Source organism: Xenopus tropicalis, chromosome 3 (assembly GCF_000004195.4).
Source record: "Xenopus tropicalis strain Nigerian chromosome 3, UCB_Xtro_10.0, whole genome shotgun sequence".
In the NCBI taxonomy this organism is placed as follows: Eukaryota; Metazoa; Chordata; class Amphibia; order Anura; family Pipidae; genus Xenopus; species Xenopus tropicalis.
Window position 1 is genome coordinate 66660247 of NC_030679.2, and position 19829 is coordinate 66680075.

At 37.7% G+C, this 19829-nt stretch overlaps 1 protein-coding gene across 2 annotated transcripts in view; it reads left to right on the forward strand.

The window, feature by feature from the left end:
* The window catches only part of znf277 (zinc finger protein 277), a 70472-nt gene that overhangs the window by 49106 nt on the left and 1537 nt on the right, over nucleotides 1-19829 (forward strand). For both annotated transcript variants that reach the window (XM_012959939.3, XM_012959941.3), the window contains exons 5-11: nucleotides 6555-6646; nucleotides 7536-7646; nucleotides 7892-8024; nucleotides 11091-11158; nucleotides 11638-11734; nucleotides 12722-12764; nucleotides 16170-16344. In XM_012959939.3, coding sequence (XP_012815393.1) covers nucleotides 6555-6646; nucleotides 7536-7646; nucleotides 7892-8024; nucleotides 11091-11158; nucleotides 11638-11734; nucleotides 12722-12764; nucleotides 16170-16344 — 719 coding nt within the window. The remainder of the gene's footprint in view (nucleotides 1-6554; nucleotides 6647-7535; nucleotides 7647-7891; nucleotides 8025-11090; nucleotides 11159-11637; nucleotides 11735-12721; nucleotides 12765-16169; nucleotides 16345-19829) is intronic.

Consider the following 19829-nt stretch of genomic DNA (forward strand, 5'->3'; position numbering starts at 1 on the left):
AGCATTAACAGTAACCCCAAACGCCTTTTTGTTTTTAACGCCTGCTAAACACTTAATTCACATGCAACACTTGCTTAGCAGCTCCCACACTTGCTGTGCAGTCTGTAACTTATTGAGGTTCAAACCTCAATACATTACAGTCTGCACAGCGAGTGTGGGACCTGCTAAGCGAGTGCTGCAGTGTTTTTTTAATTGTAAAACGGGACATTTACCATAAGCTGAAACCTAACCCATAGATTTTGTACAGTATTTGCACCGCAGGTCTTGGGGTCTTTAACAATTTTGTCTGCTAGTTATGTATACGCTGGTTCTTCATTAAATTGTAGTCAGCTGCCTCAAGTGTCAGTATAGTGGAAAAGTGAACACAGTCTAGCCAAATTTTGTTGCCTATGGCAACAGACAGCTCATTTTTAAGAAGTCAGAAGGATGATCCATGTTAGGAAGGAAAGCATATGCATTCTTAGTTTTGCACTCAGTCTTAGTGGAAGGCTAATGAATAATCTGTTTATATATAAGGTATGCAGTAACTGGTAAATTATGTAGCTATATATGACAGTGAATACATCAAGTTGCCATTATCTTTGCATTAATTGCACGCAACACTTTGGGTTTAGCTATTATACAGTAGACAGTATGCCAAATTCCACAGATCCCTTTTTTTGTCCCACAAGCTAGACAAGCAGATTTCCAAAGATCTGTGGAGAACTGATGACTCCTAAATTTTCCTGACGGGCTTATGACCACCTGCACCTCATATAACAGAGTTCCTTTTATTTCATATATCAGGCACAAATTACATTGACTTTAAGTGGGGCATACCTTGTGGTGCAATCGCAGGTCTATCCCTTTATAGTTATGCCAATGACTTAAATGTGGGTTGTCTTGAGTATATGTACCAACCTTGCATGTAAGCAATTCAGGTTGCTCAACTGGGAGTGCTGATAGGCAGAACATAAAAGGGGAACCCGGTACTTACTGCACAAGGCATAGGATTATATATTTAAGGGGCGTGTAGAGACTTCACAGTAAAACCACTGCATACACTATTTAATGGCTGACATTTACAAATTTAACAGTTCACAGTAATAGAACAATAGACACTTCAAAATCATCCCTCTGCTGATCCTTTACTTCTGCACAGACCCTGTGCTGGGGGAGAGGGAGGTTTACTGACCCCTATAAACACTACAGTTGCTTTTTTACTTCCTTATATGATATCACACATAGATATTGGCTGTGTCTCCTGTCAGCCTGACATTGCTTCCTATGCCTGTGACAGTGCTTCAAATCTAACATAACAGTATGTTAGGTTTGTAATATGCTGAGTCTGTTTGCCTATGCCATTGCAAGGGAGAAATTTACCAATGCCCTTTCAATTTATGCAACTGGTTAGAGTGCACAAGCAACCAATGAATTGGTCCAATAGGAAAAAAGTAAGGGCATAGCCTGGACATGATGTGAAACATATATGAAGTTTTAAGTGTGTCAGGTTCAAAATAGGCCACTCCCATCCCTTCAGAAAACTGCTTAGAGAGACAGAAGAAGGACTGATTTAAAAAGTATAAAAAAGTAGCTTTTACTTTCTTGGAAAATGGATTTTCTAACACGCTAAAAGCATTGCTGGTGGTTTAATTAGAACATTGAAGTTGAATAACCCATTTAATGCTTAATATTTGTGGTATAAAATCCCAGTAACTTGACAATTAGTTGTAAAATTACTTGACAATTACTTGTAACTTGGAAGAAACAGTTTTTATATGTTTTATGGTTGTGACATGCATTTCTTTTTCTCGTGTTTAATATGAATGTAACCATATTGTACATAGCATTTGTTTTTTCAGAAATTGAATCTTTTTATTCCAGGAAAGAGAACCACATGGCACTAGTAACTATATTATGTGCTTGTGTATGGGTTTTTACAAAAAAAGCAGTTCCTTTAACTCCATCTGCTGTTCATCTGACATATTACTACACTGTATCAATAAACTTATACATCAGGTTCTGTAAATTAATTGATGTCAATTATGTAAATCTGTGTTATGCCACATGAGTAGCAGTGTAAGCATGGATCAGCCATTCAAGTTAGAATTGGGCATTTTAGAACCCATGTTCTCACAGCAGTAAAATGATAAACTATGTAAAATACAATGGATTTTGTTCATACACAGTTAAACAGGTCAAATGCATGGTTTTCTTTATAACTTTTGAATAAAAATAACAGATGCAAACTTTATGGCATTGCTGTATGAATGCATCCTCCAATAAACAGTATTGTATTTTTTTTTGGGGGGGGGGGGTAAGCATTTTGGAAAACAAAATTAGGTAAAGATAAAGTAGGTTTTCTTTGACCTTAATATAGCATGTTAAGCACTCATATCTCCAATATTGGACCCAGTGGCGTAAATAAGGCCTCCCAGGATCCGAAGGTATTTTACAGTGCCTGCTACAGCTGTGATCCGATGCTGCTCTGGTACTTGGTCTTCTGGTACAGTTTGTGCTTCTGATGCTGCCATTCCAAGCATGGGAAAGGGCGTTTTTGTAAAATAAGCATGGTATTTGGGGGGGGGGGGGGGGCATGACCAAAATATTTAATGGTACTATTCCTTTTTTCTTTTTTAAATGTGGGAGGTATAAATTTACCAGCTCGAATGAGTTTTATTAGTCCTCAGAGGGGGAGGTGGCTCCTCAAGTTAGTCTGCAGGGGGGCCCTCTGAACTCTAGCTACACCATTGAGTTGACTACTGGTTCAGCAGTGTTTGGTGAAGTCAGTATCTGCCATTAACAACAAATAAATGGCTTCAGTACTGAAAAATGAGTAGTAGTGTGGTCTAGGTGCACATCCTTCAGACATTCAGTGTAAGGATAAATAAATAGTGATGAGCAATTTTTTTTGGCAGGCATGGATTCGCAGCGAATTTCCACATTTCGCCAATGGCGAATTGTTTCACGAAACTTCCGTGAAAATTCACTGCGTGAAATTATTTTTGTTGTGCTTCAAAATGGGTGCGGTTGCAAAAAATGTGGGTGCGGGCGCATCAAAAAAGGCACGGGGGGGCGTCAAAATTGGGCGCGGTCGTGTAAAAAAAAAAAGCACAAATTTTTCGCCATTTAGTAAATTTTATGGCAAAGCGAAATGGGACAGATTTGCTCATTACTATAAATAAGTATACTTGCAATCCAACAAGGTAGGTAGTTACAGCAACCAGGCAAGTGAAGAAAATATTGATTTTATTGCAGAACAATATATAGCAATAATCTTTGTATGTTTCATTCCTTAAGGCACTAAATCATAGGCTCAATGCATTGTAAGTAAGTCAAGGGATGAATAGGAAGACTAATAATAAGGACAAATATTTATTTAGAAACAAGGGATCACGTAGAAAAAAAGGACAATATATCAGAAGAAACAGTACTTAAAAGGTGAGAATTAAAAACACAATCTTTCTATTTACACAAATGCTTTGATAACTTAAGGTTTCATTCGATAATATGAGTGCAAGCATGGTGGGAGACGAGGCGACCAGGTAGGACTGAAAATTTTGATCGGACGCCTTTGATGGTGACCAAACATAGTAATGTTAATGCTGAATCATCAGATAGGGGTAAAGAATTTCATTTTTCACCTGCATAGCTGATGATTCAGCTTATAACCTTAGTAGAGTAGATAAACAATCTTTCCTGCAATCAATGGTCATGGAAAAGATCATAATTGTAGAGTGTTTGCCCACCTTAACTACCTCTACGTGCTAAAATAAGTTTCTTCACCTGGCCCACACAAAGTGGGTCCTATAGCTGGCCACTCAGAGTTTAAATAGGGAATTTTATCTGGCAGATGACCGGAAATGAGCTGCATCTAATAATGAAATTCAGCTCTTTGTTATAATTAAATTCTGTATTATAGAGAGGTGTGTCAATTGTATATAGAAATAAAAGAACCTAGGATATCCTCCTTACTCTGGTGTTAAGCTGAAACAGCAACCAGGGGAAATCCACAAGCAATACATTACAACCTTCAATAAGTTTGGAGGGTCACATGTTCATTTGTTTACATTCAGTTACATTGTAGTTGGAAAGGGGGGGGGGATATGCCAGATATGAGTTAAACGGTTACTGTTTGCTATTACTAGGTAGACTTGTGTTTTGTTCAGATAAGAATCACTGAGTGCCTTTGGCCTGTAAAGTGCCTTTCGTACTTTACCTGTTTCCCTTGTCTGTTTTATGTTGGTTGCTACAATTTTTGAGTTCTGCTGGGACAAATTATGTTATAGGTAGAAGAAAATATACATTTTTGCTAGCCAGAACGTATATTACATAGTTCAGTTAATCCTATGTGACATATTAAATTTGTAGACGGCAACAAACAAATTGTGAGCAAACATCGCACACCTTCTTAAAAATCATATGGCGGCTCTGGATTCCATTACTTGCTTTGTTGTTCTTTTCTTCCTTTGTTCTACTTCTTTCACTCCTTGTGAACCTCTCGGCTCACTTCCGATCCTGTATGGCATGGTCCCATATTTCTTTTTTGTTTCTTTATTCGGAAACCCATCTTTCACACTAAACCTTAATGCAATTTTCTACATGTGAACTCTTGTATGCCCCCATTGCTTCTGGCTGTGAGTAATAATGAAAAGTAAAATGTACAGTCTGCCAGGTTTTTTAATCTCCTTGCTATGAGCAGCAGCAGAAATAGGATTTTAAGCAAGTCTTGATCTTCAGTTCTTTAGATATTTCAGAAAGAGATCTTCAGATTGTCATTGAAAGGATTTGATATTTTAGAAGATTATTTTCCCACAGGCATTCATTGCCCTAGAAAGTCAAAAGCCGGCAATACAAATTGGGTTTTTCTGTATTCATGTGTGTCATGATAGAAGTTCACAAAAATTAATGACAGAATGCACATGTGGCATATTTGTATAGCCATTTCTACATCACAATTTTAAAATGGGTATAACCACTACCCAATTAAAAAACAAACAAACCATAAAGAATATATAAAAAAAATAAATTGGTATTCTTTGACTTTAATTATTTAACTGCTGTTTTTATAATGACAAAAAAACAAAATATATAGAGTATACATATATTAAAACCTCTCTTATCCTGAAAAGGCTGTAATAATAATAATACTCAAGAAGAATTGAGCTTTTGTACACAGTAGAGTAATTGTTTGTAAACCGCAGCGAGATCTCCCTTTACTGGAATTACTTGGCATCCACTTCATCAGGTCATATTCAGAGCTTAGGAATTCTGCTAAACCAACCTGCTCCAAGCTTAGTATATGCAGAAAGGAGTGAAAGAGTGACAGGGCTTTCTTTTTTGATTTCTAAACATTGTAATTTTCTTAAGATTTTAGAAAATGGTTTTAATTTTCTCTACCAGCTCCACCTAGTGGCAAAATTCATATTATGTCTAATATAAATACTAATAAATTGGTTATAGTGACTTTACTAACATAAATATAGGCTTCATAGTATATTATATTAATATAGAAAACATAGCTTTACATACAAAATAACCTTATTTTCATTTAAGCAGTTCCTTGTTAATTGTATTTTATACTGCTGCTCAGTGCATTCTGTGTGCCATTCAAAATCCTTCCCATTCCAGTATTCCAGTTCTGCTGACTCTTTCAGACAGGCTATCACTCCTGTGCTTCTGTTGTAGCACTAATATACATAACCATGATATAGAATAATGGAGGACATCTGATACTGCAGGACTTTTGCTGCAATTAGTGTTTATTGGCATGTTCCACTACATGTTTCGAACAAAGCCCTTTTTCAAGTGAACAACATAGTATCTGAACAAACAAAATTTAAGTGGTTCAAAGACCCAAATCTATGCCTTAGGCATTGCATGTAGGGGGGTCCTTTGCTGTTTTTATTGGATTGAAATAAATGTAAAAACTTATTTGCAAGTGGTTTTGAGCTTCTTTTTTGTATTTAGTATGCATTTAAACAGCCTCTCTTAAAGGAGAAGGAAAGTCTAAGTCACTTGGGGGTGCCAAAATGTTAGGCACCCCCAAGTGACTTAAATCGCTTACCTTGAATCTATACCCATTATATAAGCATTTAAAAGTCCCAGCTGTCAATCATATATTGCCTGACCCGCCTCTATGCCTTAGGCATAGGGGTGGGGCAGACAGTTACTTTCCCTTTCAATTCAGAACTTCTTAGATGTCACTGCACTCCTCACATTCCCCCTCCCTCCTCATCATCTAATTGTGTAACCAGTGCATGGATATGGGTATCAGGTGCCCCCATACTGGCACAGAAACAAGATTTTGGCAGGATGCACAGGTTGCCTTAATAACAGTGTCCACAAAATGGAGCCTGCCTGTTTTCTGCAATGGTGGATTCCAGTGCTGAAGGAAATAAGTTTTTAAAAAAATTATATAGTGTAATTGAAGTTTATTTTGCTTGACAAACACAATAGAAAACAATTTGTAATTATTTCTTAGGGTGACAGGTCCCCTTTAAATTACTGCAAAATATATCGGCACCGAATAATAAACATTTTTGCTACTTATTGACTTTTTATTGATTTAACAGAGAGAAATTTTGGAACAGCAGCAACATGAAAGAAATGACACAACTTTACAGAGATTGTGCATGTTTTGCAATGAAGAATTTAAAGGAAACAGGTTTGTCTTTGATTTAATTTTTTGAAACAATAACATTCAAAATTATTTTACGACCAGTAATAATTCTTGCCTTAAAAATTGCCCACAGTAGCTCCCCATCTTGGATCGAATTAGACCATCTTTTGAGCACCAGTACCATAATTCATAGAAGCTACTGCTACAGGGCTGCTCATTAATTCTAATGCAGAGGTTTCTATGCTGCCATTTAATTTAAATATGACTTAATTAATAAGCAGCCTTGTAAATATTATATTGTATGTATAGTTGTAGTACAGGATTTCTCTATTATTGATTTGATGATTTACAATATCTTTTTGCATTATAGTGAATATATATAGGAGAGCCTTAACCTTGTTTGCGTAGCTTTGTCTTGAACCCATGAATGGATGCCAGGAAATTTGGAGTTTATTTTTGCTTAGTTTCCAGAAACCAAAGGTACCTAAGGTTGTGGGGCTCACCCAGTGTGTACTAATACTGAACTTGCTGCTGTAGTAATGTAATTTAATTCTACTTTTACTTGTGTGTGTGTGTGTGTGTGTATCCAGTATCTGTTAGCAAAACTTCAGAAGGCTTAATCATTGTTGATGTATATTTTTAATTAATATTTACTTAGAAAAACAGTATTATTAATGGTTCTTCCTTTTGTCTCACAATATATAGTTACGTACGGTATGCAATGTATTATCTGAAAACCTGTTATCCAGAAAGCTATGAATTAAAGAAAGGCCATCTGCCATACAATCAATTTTAAACAAATGAAACCCCAGGTCCCGAGTGCTGTATAATTTAAATAACTCCACAAATTAAATTGAAGCGATACAGTGCATACATTATCTAATACTAGTTTAGTGAAATTTATCTTAAAGTGCTAATAAATCCTCTCTTGCAGATCAGTTATTTTTAATCATATGAATGAAGAGCATTCCTTCAATGTGGGCTTGCCAGATAATATTGTATATTGCAATGAATTTTTGGATGCATTACAGAAGAAAATGGACAGGTATAACCAAGTGTTGCCTGGTGGTATCTTCTATAACTTTACATTTTGATCAAAGGGAGAGTTCAAAGTAATTTAAGTATTTTATTGAGCAACTACAGTAACTGTAAGCAACTTTTCAGTTGGTCTTTATTATTTCATATAGTTTTACAGTTTTTTATTTTTACAGATATTATATACAGAATCCCATTAGACTGTTGTGTACTTTGCTAACTAACCAACTCTTTTATTTTTCATCCTCACTTAAGCTTGCAGTGTTTGTACTGTGAAAAAAGTTTCCGAGACACAAACACATTAAAGGACCATATGAGGAAGAAGCAGCATCGAAGAATTAATGCCAAGAACCATGAGTATGACCGGTTCTATATAATTAACTATTTGGTAAGGGCCAAATAAGCAATGCAGTCATCAAAGCAATACTGACACTTAAGTATAGGATTTCTAACAAATGCATTAGTGCCATCTCCATGATCCCACATGTTGGGGTTTGCACTCTGTTCTGTTTTTATTTAGCACAGTATGTCAAAGAGCAGTACCAGAGGCGGGCCAAGCCGGCCATGTGCTCTAGGTGACCCGGCCTGCTACCTTGGCCCCACTGTTGCTTCGCCCCCACCCCCCTCGTGTACAAACAGGCACACAAAAGTACACATGTGCGTCATTGATGGGGGGAGCGCAGAGCGCATTTGCCATGCAGACAGGGAATGCCAGGAAATCGCAATTACATTGTCAAATCAGACAATTAACTTTTAGTATAGACATTGATATTCTGAATGATTTTTCAGTTATTTAGCTTTTTGTTCAGCAGTGCTCCAGTTTGATATTTCAGCAGATATCTGGTTGCTAGAGCCTTGTTTACCTTAGCAACCAGGCAGTGGTTTGAATGAGAGACAGGAATATGAACAGTAGAGGGCCTGAATAGAAGGATAAGAAATAAAAAGTAGCAAAAATAATTAACTTTAAGCCTCACAGAGAAATAGTTTTTGACTGCTAGGGTCAGTGTCTTCCATTTAAAAGAGAAGGTGCAGAAAGGGAATGCAAAAAAATGAAAAAACTTTAAAAAAAAAAAAAAAAAAAATCATAATAAATAAGACCAATTGCAAAGTGGCTAGGAATAGGGTATTCTATAATATACTAAAATTTAACTTAAAGGTGAACCACCCCCTTACATATACAGGTATAGGACCCATTATCCAGAATGCTCGGGACCAAGGGTATTCCGGATAAGGGGTCTTTCCGTAATTTGGATCTCCATACCTTAAGTCTACTAAAAAATCAATAAAACATTAATTAAACCCAATAGGATTGTTCTGCCCCCAATAAGGATTATTTATACTTTAGTTAGGATCAAGTACAAGGTACTGTTTTATTACTTCAGAGAAAAAGGGAATCAGTTTAAAAATTCTGAATTATTTGATTAAAATGTAGTCTATGGGAGACAGGCTTTCCGTAATTCGGAGCTTTCTGGATAACGGGTTTCCGGATAAGGGGTCCGATACCTGTACAAAGAACCGAAAAGAACTAGAGAAACAAAAGACATTAAATGCTTGGACAATAAACTGCCTTTATAATACTGCACTTCAGCTGTGTACCTATGACATTCAGTAGTTCTGCAGTTCTCCCTAGCCTAAAGTTTCTCCAGCTGTTTTCATGATTCCCAGTTACATAAATGGTTTCCCATACTGGTAGGAGCTGAGTGGTCCACCTGTCTTCAAGTATGGGAGTCAAAAGAGCCATTGGAGGAGCAACACCATAAAATCACATGACATAACAACATGATGAGGTCTGACTGAAGCGCAAACTGAAATATTCTTAGGGACAAATGAAAATCCTGACCTGGTAAAACCAAAAACAGTTAAATATTTTGTAATGGCCACATGTACATTATCACCCCATTAAATATTTACACATTATATCCACATCTTAACATTTGTTTCTTTAGTTACATACTGCCGTTAGGTATCATCCACTAGATGCAGCAAGCATTTGTGATGTTCCAAGCCCAGTTTATGTGTGATAATGGCTTTGCTTGCATCAAAATGCAAGTGCAGTTTTATAGAGGCTGTGGAAATGGCAGTTCCCAATGGTGCAAGCCATAGAACATTTCTTTTATTTTCATCCCTCTCCCCATGTGCCATGCTCCCTACCACTGATCTTTTTCCCTTGTGCCATTATTCACACCTTTAGCCCCTTTTCTGTCTAACATTATCTTACCTTGAAATGCCATGTTCATTGTGCCATTGTGTCCACCTTGAGCTCAGTTTCCTTGTGTATTTCTCCCTTTTCCAAGTGCTATCTTTGTCATGCCTTATTGTGTCGGCTATTTCATCTTTAGGCTCATTCCCTTTTGTCTTTATCTCCCCTTCAGACCTCTTCTAATGTGCCACTTTTTTCAGCCTATCCATTGAGCCAGTCTATTCTTCTTCCAGCACAGGCCTAAGTGCATTTTGTAATTTTCTTTGTGCATTTTAATACTTTTTTGATTTGTGATAATGCTTTCTTATGTACCCCATTTTCAAACACACCCTTATTCCATACTACTTATATTTTAATACTGATACTTATATTTAGTACCAATGTTCATGTCAACAGTAGGTCAACTCCTGCCCGGCCTAAAATAGATACTGACACCTGAAATTAAACTCTGTTTTTTGTAATATACCATAGCATTGTCTATGCATGAGCTTTATAATTTTGCTATTAAAGTATTACTACTAAAGGATATTATCTAGGAAGGAATCCCTTTGACTGATTCTGGCTGTAAATTCTGTCTGGTACTTAAATGCCATTGTCTTTTGAATGTATAAAGGACTGTGTGCCCTTCAAAAATCAGGTAGTAGGTGTTTTTTTTGGAACCATGAAGAAACACGGGTACACCCATCAAGAAATAACCAGTAGCTAAGCTGATGACTTTTTGCTTTACAGATTTTTTTCTCCTAGTATAACACTGACCTTTCAAGGGATGTATGGCCTAGCAACCAAGGAGGCTAGGTTTGACATAATAAAGGGTGTGTGATATGCATTAGTTTTATGACTCAGGCAAAGTTATTCAAATTACACTGGATATGGACGAAGACAGGAAAATTAGTAATATGAGGCATATGAATACCCTCTATTTTTATTTGGCTTATTACTTTTTTTTTTTTGCAGAAAGAAGGATTTTTGGTCTTTTCCTGCCCTAACATTTTTGTTTTGTTGTTTTATGAGTCCTACCCATTAGAATCCATGTTTCAGTATGATATCTAAGAAGTTTGAAACAGACTGTCTGCAAGTTTCGATATATTACTTAGAATTATTAGGCTTTATCTGTGCCATTAAACCATTACATGTCTGAATGTTTAAATGAGACATTCATATAAATATATGTATTTATATGCCTTAGCTTAGTTGTTGCAATTCAATCTTGGTGCATAAAATTATTCTTTAAGATTTTTCTGTGTTGTCTTTCAGGAACTTGGGAAGAGTTGGGAAGAAGTACAGTCAGAAGATGATCGGGATTTAGTTGACAGTAAAACAGAGTAAGGCAGACTGTACTGTTTAGTTAAAACTCTACACCTTTTATTATTGTGTGTTACATCATATTTTATAATTTTTTGAAAATAATTGACAAATTAGAGTTTTGATTGGTTGAGAGTTAGGCCAAATTTTTGAGGAGCATATAGCATTCAACTGAATCCAAAAATTATAGATTTGATGTCCACTTAGTAAAGTTTTCCTTGCAGTAGCTATTTCATATGTTTGTCTTGCTCACTTTAATGGATTAAAAATCTACCCCTTCCAACGTCTAAATCCTTGAATTGGCAGAGAGCAGGGAATTATGGAAGAGAACTAATCTGAAAGGTGCAGATTTTACTTCTTACTGAACTCCGCACTCCAGACCCAGTCAGCAGTTAATGCAACAGCCTTAATGCAAACAAGTAGATATTTCTTTGTATGCCTAACTTAATTTATTCTAAATATGTCTCTTAAGGTCAAATTCTCTAACATTACCTTTCAGAGATTGGTCTGATTGGGAAGAAAATCCCATCTCTGCTGTTTGTCTCTTCTGTGAGAATCAGGAAGATACAACAGAAAAGTTACTTTGTCACATGAAAGTAAGTTTGGTTTAGTATTGAATTGCAGTCATTATCGCTGAAACTGCTTTTAGTTTTTGTAGTTTCAGTTTTGCACTTGCTGCTTTTTGCCACTGATTACTGTGTGGGCTTTGTTTCTAGTAGCTATCCCAAGAAAGCCAAATGGTTTTAATCTATACAAAGCTTTACAAACTTGACCTAGTAGTTGTCATTGCTTCAATACTTTGTTTATTGATAATAATAGTAATAATAATGTGGATGCTGCACTAGGCTGCCACAGGCTACAAGAAGAGCAATATGGGCAGCACTGTTGTAAGAAATATATATAAGGTTCAGATTTTAGCTTTCTTCTGATGAACGTTCGAATATTGATTGCACATTAAAATGCTTAAACTAACATTCAGACTGAAATTGTAGGGTAAAGCCCTAAAAAATAACAAATTGGAGGATAAAAAGCGGAACACACCAATCGTATGAAAGTGATGTCCCAGAGATGCATTGTAGGTCCCCCAAGGACGTGTGTCAAACACAAGGCCCACAGGCCGAATACGGCCTTCTGGCTGTTTTATGTGGCCCCTGGTGGCCCCAATCGCCTGACTGCACTTTGATTGTGCCTGACCGTACAGTGTCTCAATAAAAAATTTGGCCTGCGACTTAGCCTGTGTTTTAGATTTTGCCCCTTTTGTGACTCAGTTTGACACCCTTGCCAAGGATATAGTCTGATACACATTACATGCACAGATTTTACCGTTATCCCATCATAATTTACTAACGACCAATCGCCATGGTACAAAATTATCAGGATGATAATTCTGAGCTCACACGCGGCCCCAATTGCATGTTTTGTACAATTATATCTGTGGGTGTATAGCCATCTTAAATCTAATGTGAATTGTGCTTCCATATCAGGGTCAGGGCATTATTGTTAACCACTTACAATCTCTTGTATATAAATGAAATTAATATATTTAAAATCTGATTTCTAATGCACATTATGATCTTACCTAGGACAGTCATCAGTTTGACCTCCTTAAAATAAAGCTTAATCTTGGTAAGTAAATGTACGTATTAGAACTAGAACTGTTTTGAAAAGTTTCTCATGAAACTGAGTTCTGGGAATGACTGTTCTTCCCAAAATTCCCAAGTTCAGTAATACACCTGTCTGAACTGAGCCTAGCTTACTAAGGCATTCCTCTATGCAAGCCCATTGCAACACAATTTATGTGTCTTTAACTAGTTGGGCAATAGATTGTGTATGAACCCTACAGAGAGGGGCACATTAATTAAGAAAATAGGTGCAGGCAACTTACACGTATTTACGTAAAGGAATTTATACCCTCCGTTGATAACATATTCTGATCTATCCTACAACTGACATTAGGAATCTGTTCTATTCACATGTTCTATTTTCATGGCTGAGAAAAGGTTATTAGAATGCATAAACTAGTGTGCGCCCAGAAGTGTGATTGTTGCCATGGTTACAAGAAGCCGCTTACTATGCAGTTACTAGGAAGCGTGTGAATGTGGGAGTGACATAATACGGCTAGTGCGACTTCTGCATATGCACGCATCGCTGCAAACTGCAGAATGACGCTGGGATTTGGTGTGCGTTTGCCAGATTATTTGAATACGTGTAAATTGCTTGCATCTTTCTTCTTAATACATATTCCCCTGACGAAGGCCCCTCCCTGTGGGGTTGAAACACACTGGGTTTGTGGATTTAAAGTAATATAGATTTTTTTCTGTATTCTGGTGTGTCCTGTTCCTTAATCTATTGCTTGATTCTGTTTGGGGACTTACAGGCAGCCCCCTTACAGTGAGCACCCAGCTTGATGCATTGTGTTTGATTTTGATGTTCCAACCTAATACATAATCCTTAATTAGTTCGGACAGGAACGTGAAAAAAATGTGCCCTTGAAATGACAAAAAAATCATTTTTAACACAATGCAGGTAACATTATTAAATAAAGTATAATATAATATGTTACCTACAGTAATAGTATAGTTATTGGGCAGACATCTTACATAATGCTACTTTCTCTCATTAAAGAGATCTTGTGAACATTTAACTGTGTGTATGACATGATTTCTATCCCCACATTTGTGTCTGATGCTTCTTTCGAGTAACAAGAGAGGTGCAGCTTTGTTCCTTATGACTCCATGCTGTTCACCCATTGCAGAAAACAGAAATTAGGGTTACCAGAAGTAACTCCCAGCCTATATCTTATGTTGAATGTAACATATTTCTAGGTTTAATTAATGACAAGTCTGTAAATTTTTGCTGAAGAGCCCTCAAAAGCTGATTGGTGATTATGAAATATGATCACCAAATATTTGTCGGCCAGCGTTACTGAGGCATAAGTCTTCCTAGCTTGATAGAGATGAATTAGACTCTCTTACATTGTAAATTGTTGCAATAGGGCATACAAGCATGCCCTGTTAGTGGAGACAATGCAGCATTTGTCTGCTACTGCAGCTGTGGTCATCATTTCCTTATTTTGTAGTTAAATATCAGTGGACTCCCTAAGCCTGCCTATAGCAATCCCACACTAATCGAAATATACATTGCAAGTGCTGTGTAAATAATGGATGTTGATAAGCAAGCTCTATGGAGCCGGAACCTCCATCCTCTTGTCTTTAATGCAACTGTATGTGTATTTATTTGTATTTTTATCGTACTATGTATGTTTGTTTGTATGTATGTATTTTAGCTTTTTTCAGGATTGGACAGGCTAACATTAAAGCAGTTTACAGTACTTTAACATAACTTTTTAATTTATTGCTAGAGATTCACATCTATAAACATGAGCTTTTATTGTGTTTACAATAAGAACAAAGTTTCATGTTAGTTAAGTGAATTACTTAGGTTGGGGGACAGTTTCCATTTCTCATCTACATTGTTCGTGCAGTGTCTAAAGAAGCTGAGTTATAAGTTAGAATATGTTTGTTTACTGCACAAATGTATTATGCAGGTATTGGATCTGTTATTTGGAAAGCACAGGTTTAGGGGTTTTCAGATTAAAGCATCTTTCCATATGTAACACTATGATTTAAGGCTGCTAAAAACATTTAAGAAATAAAAAGAAACAGGATTGTTTTTCCATCATAGATTCATGCTGCCTTAGTTGGCAGTAATTAAAAGGTACTGTCTAAATTACTAAATAAAGGCCAGTCAGGCAAAAATGATTTTTTTTTAATTTTTTTTTAAATGGTCTCTATGGGAAATGGCAATGGCATTTTCAAACTTTGTGGATGAAGGGTTTCTGGACAATAGTCCCTATACCATTCGTAAACAATTAGGGTCTTGCAAATGTATTTAGTCCAATGTGAATTTATGTATTTAAGTTATGTTTGAATTAAAAATTTCACTTCAAATAATGAGTGAAATATGCTACTTACAACTTGAGGGAAATATGCATCTACTGAACATACAGTACGGTCTATGCATTTCTGCTTTACCTCTGACATCAGTTACAAAGATTAGGTTATGTAACTGTCCTGAGGTCTCTAAGGTGTTACAGCAGGTCTCTTTAAATCACTTTTAAATGGCCCATAAATCCCTCACACTAGCATAAAATTTACTCCTAGGTCAGTGATCCCCAGCCAGTGGCTAGTGAGCAACATGTTGCTCAACAATCCCTTGGATGTTGCTCTTAGTGTAGTTATTTTTGAATTCCTGACTTGGTGGCAAGTTTTGGTTAAATACAAACAAGATTTATAAGCTGATAGTGCGCATAGAGGCTACCTAATAGCCAATCTTAGCCCTTATTTGGCACCTCCATGAACTTTTATGATGCTTGTGTTGCTCTCCAAGTCTTTTTACATTTGACTGTGGCTCACGAGTAAGAAAGGTTTGGGATCCCTGGTCTAGGTGTTTCTAGGAGACAGCAAAGTGAAAAGTGGCCAATGAATCTTGGCCAGTTGAGGTACCACAGGGATGAAACAGATGTAGCCAGACAGATCCAAGCCAGGATAGGCAGAAGAGAATCACAAGCAGCAATCATGGTGAGGATGAACACAGGCAGTATAGTATACAGGCAGAGGTCGGGATGTAAGTAGGAATACAGAACAAATGCTGGTCTCTTCCTGGAAGGACCAATATAACCTAGGCTAATAGACATATTTAGACCCAGGCCCAATTGTAGTGGAGAAGTTATATACAAGCACACTAAGTCAAAAACCTATATGCCTCTATGCATTTCTTCGACAGAAAAATATCATTTATAAAAAATTATGCTTAACTTGCCTTATGGCAGGTCCAACACTATAGAGCTTTCCATACTTAAAGAAAAATATGAGTAATCCTTTCATCTGTCTACAGTTGGCCCTTTTTTCACTGTACACTGTTTCACTGTCTTGGGGATCAACCCACAGTTTGGCAATCATTGGTCTCATTTTTATACGTAACCAAAGTTTTGAGAAGTGATTTTACTGACAAATATTAAATCTTTCACAGGGCTGAACTTTTATCAGCAAGTCAAATTAGTAAACTTTATTAGAAGGCAAATGCATCAGTGTCGCTGCCATGGCTGCCAAGGCAAGTTCCAGTCGATGGCAGAATTAACGGTGCACTTGGAAAAAGAAGGACACTTTGGAACACTGCCAGAGAGATCTCTCTGGGATCAACCACAGTAAGAATTTAAGTATTCATATCATAGAGCCTTTTGTTTAGTACTCAAATTGCAGACTCCCTACATTCTCATTACATATTGTTAATCAGCAAAAAAAAAAATTTTTAACTGGCTTTTTAACATACAAACATAGCTGTATATGGAAGTGCTTATACTTCTTGAAAAGTATAATAAATTTTACGTTTTCAAAGGAAAAAATCTGTTTGTGCCTTTTTATTACTTATGGGGGGGGGGGGGGCAGGCAGGGAATTGGATGTTTATACAATAAAAATAAAAAGGTGACAAGGGGGAGAGGGAGTAAGGGTTATAAAGAGTAAAGCAGGGTATGAAGGTTATTTCTAATGCATGGCGGAGATATAGATATATATCTCAGACAGGGCAGCCAGTTCATTTTTTGCGTAGGCTTAGTAAAAACCAAGGAATATGATGCAAATTAGTATGTACACAGGAATCCTTCTCTTTGTACAGGTATGGGACCCGTTATCCAGAATGCTCAGGACCTGGGGTTTTCCAGATAAGGGGTCTTTCTGTAATTTGGATCTTTTACCTTAAAGGGGACCTGTCACCCAAAGAAATAATTCCAATTTCTTTTCTGTTGTGTTTGTTAAGCAAAATTAACTTCACATACTATATAAATGCTATAAATCTTGTTTCCTTCAGCTTTGGGAAAATACAAGAACAGCTAGCAGGTAGCTGCCATTTTGTGGGCACTGTTATTAAGGCAAGCTTTGTATCACCCCAAAATCTTCTGTATGTGCCAGAATGGGGGACCTGATGCCCTTGCCCATGCACTGGCTACACAATTAGATGGTGAGAAGGTAGGGGGAATGTGAGTGCTGAATGGAAAGTTTAAGTAATTATCTGCCCCGCCTCTATGCCTAAGGCATAGAGGCGGTGCAGGCAGAATATGATTGACAGCTGGGATTTTTACATGCATTTATAATGGGTTTGAATGGGTTAATATAAAAATGAATTTTGGTTTCATGTTTAATTTGATAAGGAATTTTATTATACAGCTTTTCATGTCTGGGTGACAGGTCCACTTTAAGCCTACTAAAAAAATGACTTTAAAGTAAATAAACCCAATAGGATTGTTTTGGCTCCAATATGGATTAATTATATCTATACAAGGTACAGTGTTATTATTACAGAGAAAAAGGAAATTGTGTTCAAAAATTAGAATTATTTGCTTATAATGGAGGAGATGGGAGATGGCCTTTCAATAATTCGGAACTTTCTGGATAATGGGTTTCCGGATAAGGGGTCCGATACCTGTATTATTTTGCGGAAAATAGAAAGGAACAGACATATTGCTTTCGAAAACGATTTTGTAAAGAAATAACTTCAAAACTGTTGAAAATTTGTAATCAATGTATATTCTTCTAACGTTTATGGATGGAGCTCACCTTTATGATTTGAAGTTGTAATATTGGTTGTGTGCAGTGGCTATCTGTTAAAGGAACAGTAACACCAAAAAATGAAAGTGTATAAAAGTAACTAAAATATAATGTGCTGCTGCCCTGCACTGGTAAAAGTTGTGTGTTTACTTCAGAAAGTCTACTATAATTTATATAAATAAGCTGCTATGTAGGCATGGAGGCAGCCATTCAAAGGAGAAAAGGCACAGGCACATAGCAGATAACAGATAAAACACTATTGTATTCTACAGAACTTATCTGTTATCTGCTATGTAACCTGTGCCTCTGTGTGGCCCCCCACCTGTCTGGCTGCTTTGATGGCTTACCTTTGAGTAAGCATTAAATGGTATCAGTATCACTGATACCTGCCCCCCTGCATGGTTCTCACCTCAGATTCAGGCTGTAATCCCTCTGTATTGTTTAAACATGTAATCCCCTGTGTTTTTCACACCTTTTAATACCTGCATTGTTCACCCCCTGCAGTGTTCACACCTCAGGCTCAGGCTGTAATCATCCACATTGTTCACTTCTTCACACCTCAGACATAGGTACTGTAGGCAGAGTATGGCACATACAGCCAGCATAGGGCAGGTAGAGTATGGCACACATAGGCAGCATAGGTCAGGGAGGGTATGGCACACACAGGAAGGGTAGGGCAGGCAGAGTATGGCACACACAGTCAGGGTAGGGCAGGCAGAGTATGGCACACACAGTCAGGGTAGGGCAGGCAGAGTATGGCACACACAGCCAGCATAGGGCAGGTAGAGTATGGCACACACAGGCAGGGTAGGGCAGGCAGAGTATGGCACACACAGGAAGGGTAGGGCAGGCAGAGTATGGCACACACAGTCAGGGTAGGGCAGGCAGAGTATGGCACACACAGTCAGGGTAGGGCAGGCAGAGTATGGCACACACAGCCAGCATAGGGCAGGTAGAGTATGGCACACACAGGCAGGGTAGGGCAGGCAGAGTATGGCACACAGAGGCAGCATAGGGAAGGCAGAGTATGGCACACATAGGCAGGGTAGGGCAGGTAGAGTATGGCACACATAGGCAGCATAGGTCAGGGAGGGTATGGCACACACAGGAAGGGTAGGGCAGGCAGAGTATGGCACACACAGTCAGGGTAGGGCAGGCAGAGTATGGCACACACAGTCAGGGTAGGGCAGGCAGAGTATGGCACACACAGTCAGGGTAGGGCAGGCAGAGTATGGCACACACAGCCAGCATAGGGCAGGTAGAGTATGGCACACACAGGCAGGGTAGGGCAGGCAGAGTATGGCACACAGAGGCAGCATAGGGAAGGCAGAGTATGGCACACATAGGCAGGGTAGGACAGGCAGAGTATGGCGCACACACAGACAGCATAGGACAGGCAGAGTGCTGCCTGTGTGTGCCATACTCTGCTTGCCCTATGCTGCTTGTGGGTGAACCTGGCAGGGGTTTGTTGTGGGAGTTTGTTAGCAGTTGGAAATAGTCATTAAATGGTCCCTAAGGTGTGTAATTATGTACTGGGGGTTGCTCTGCTATCCACAGGGAAGGAGGAGGCATATGGAATTTAAGGGTATATCTTAATATGACATAATTCTTTCACATATGAATGATGGTTGATATCCCCACAGTAAGGACCAAGCATTTGGGATTTTGCTGTGCTACCACCATTGTGATAAAATAGGTGTGGTTTGAAGTGGGTGTGGTTTCAGAAAGGGGAGTGGTCAAAACTGGCTTCCATTAGTGGCCCTCCACCACGTATGGTAGAAAAATTTCGGCCCTCGGCACCGTAGAAGTTGGACAGCACTGATATACATTATAGTAGTGTTACTGTAGCAAACACACCAGTTTTACCAGTGCAGGGCAACAATGCATTATATTTTTATTACTTTAAAGCACTTTCATTTTTTGGTGTTACTGTTCCTTTAAGATCTGTATTAATCTGTAACTGTATAAATGCAGTTCAGCATATAGTGTATTTTTATTCATTATTATATGTGTTCATTTATTTATGATATTCTAGGTCTGTAGCTGGATAGAACTGTAGTACTGGGATGACTAAGTTTTTTTTATGTT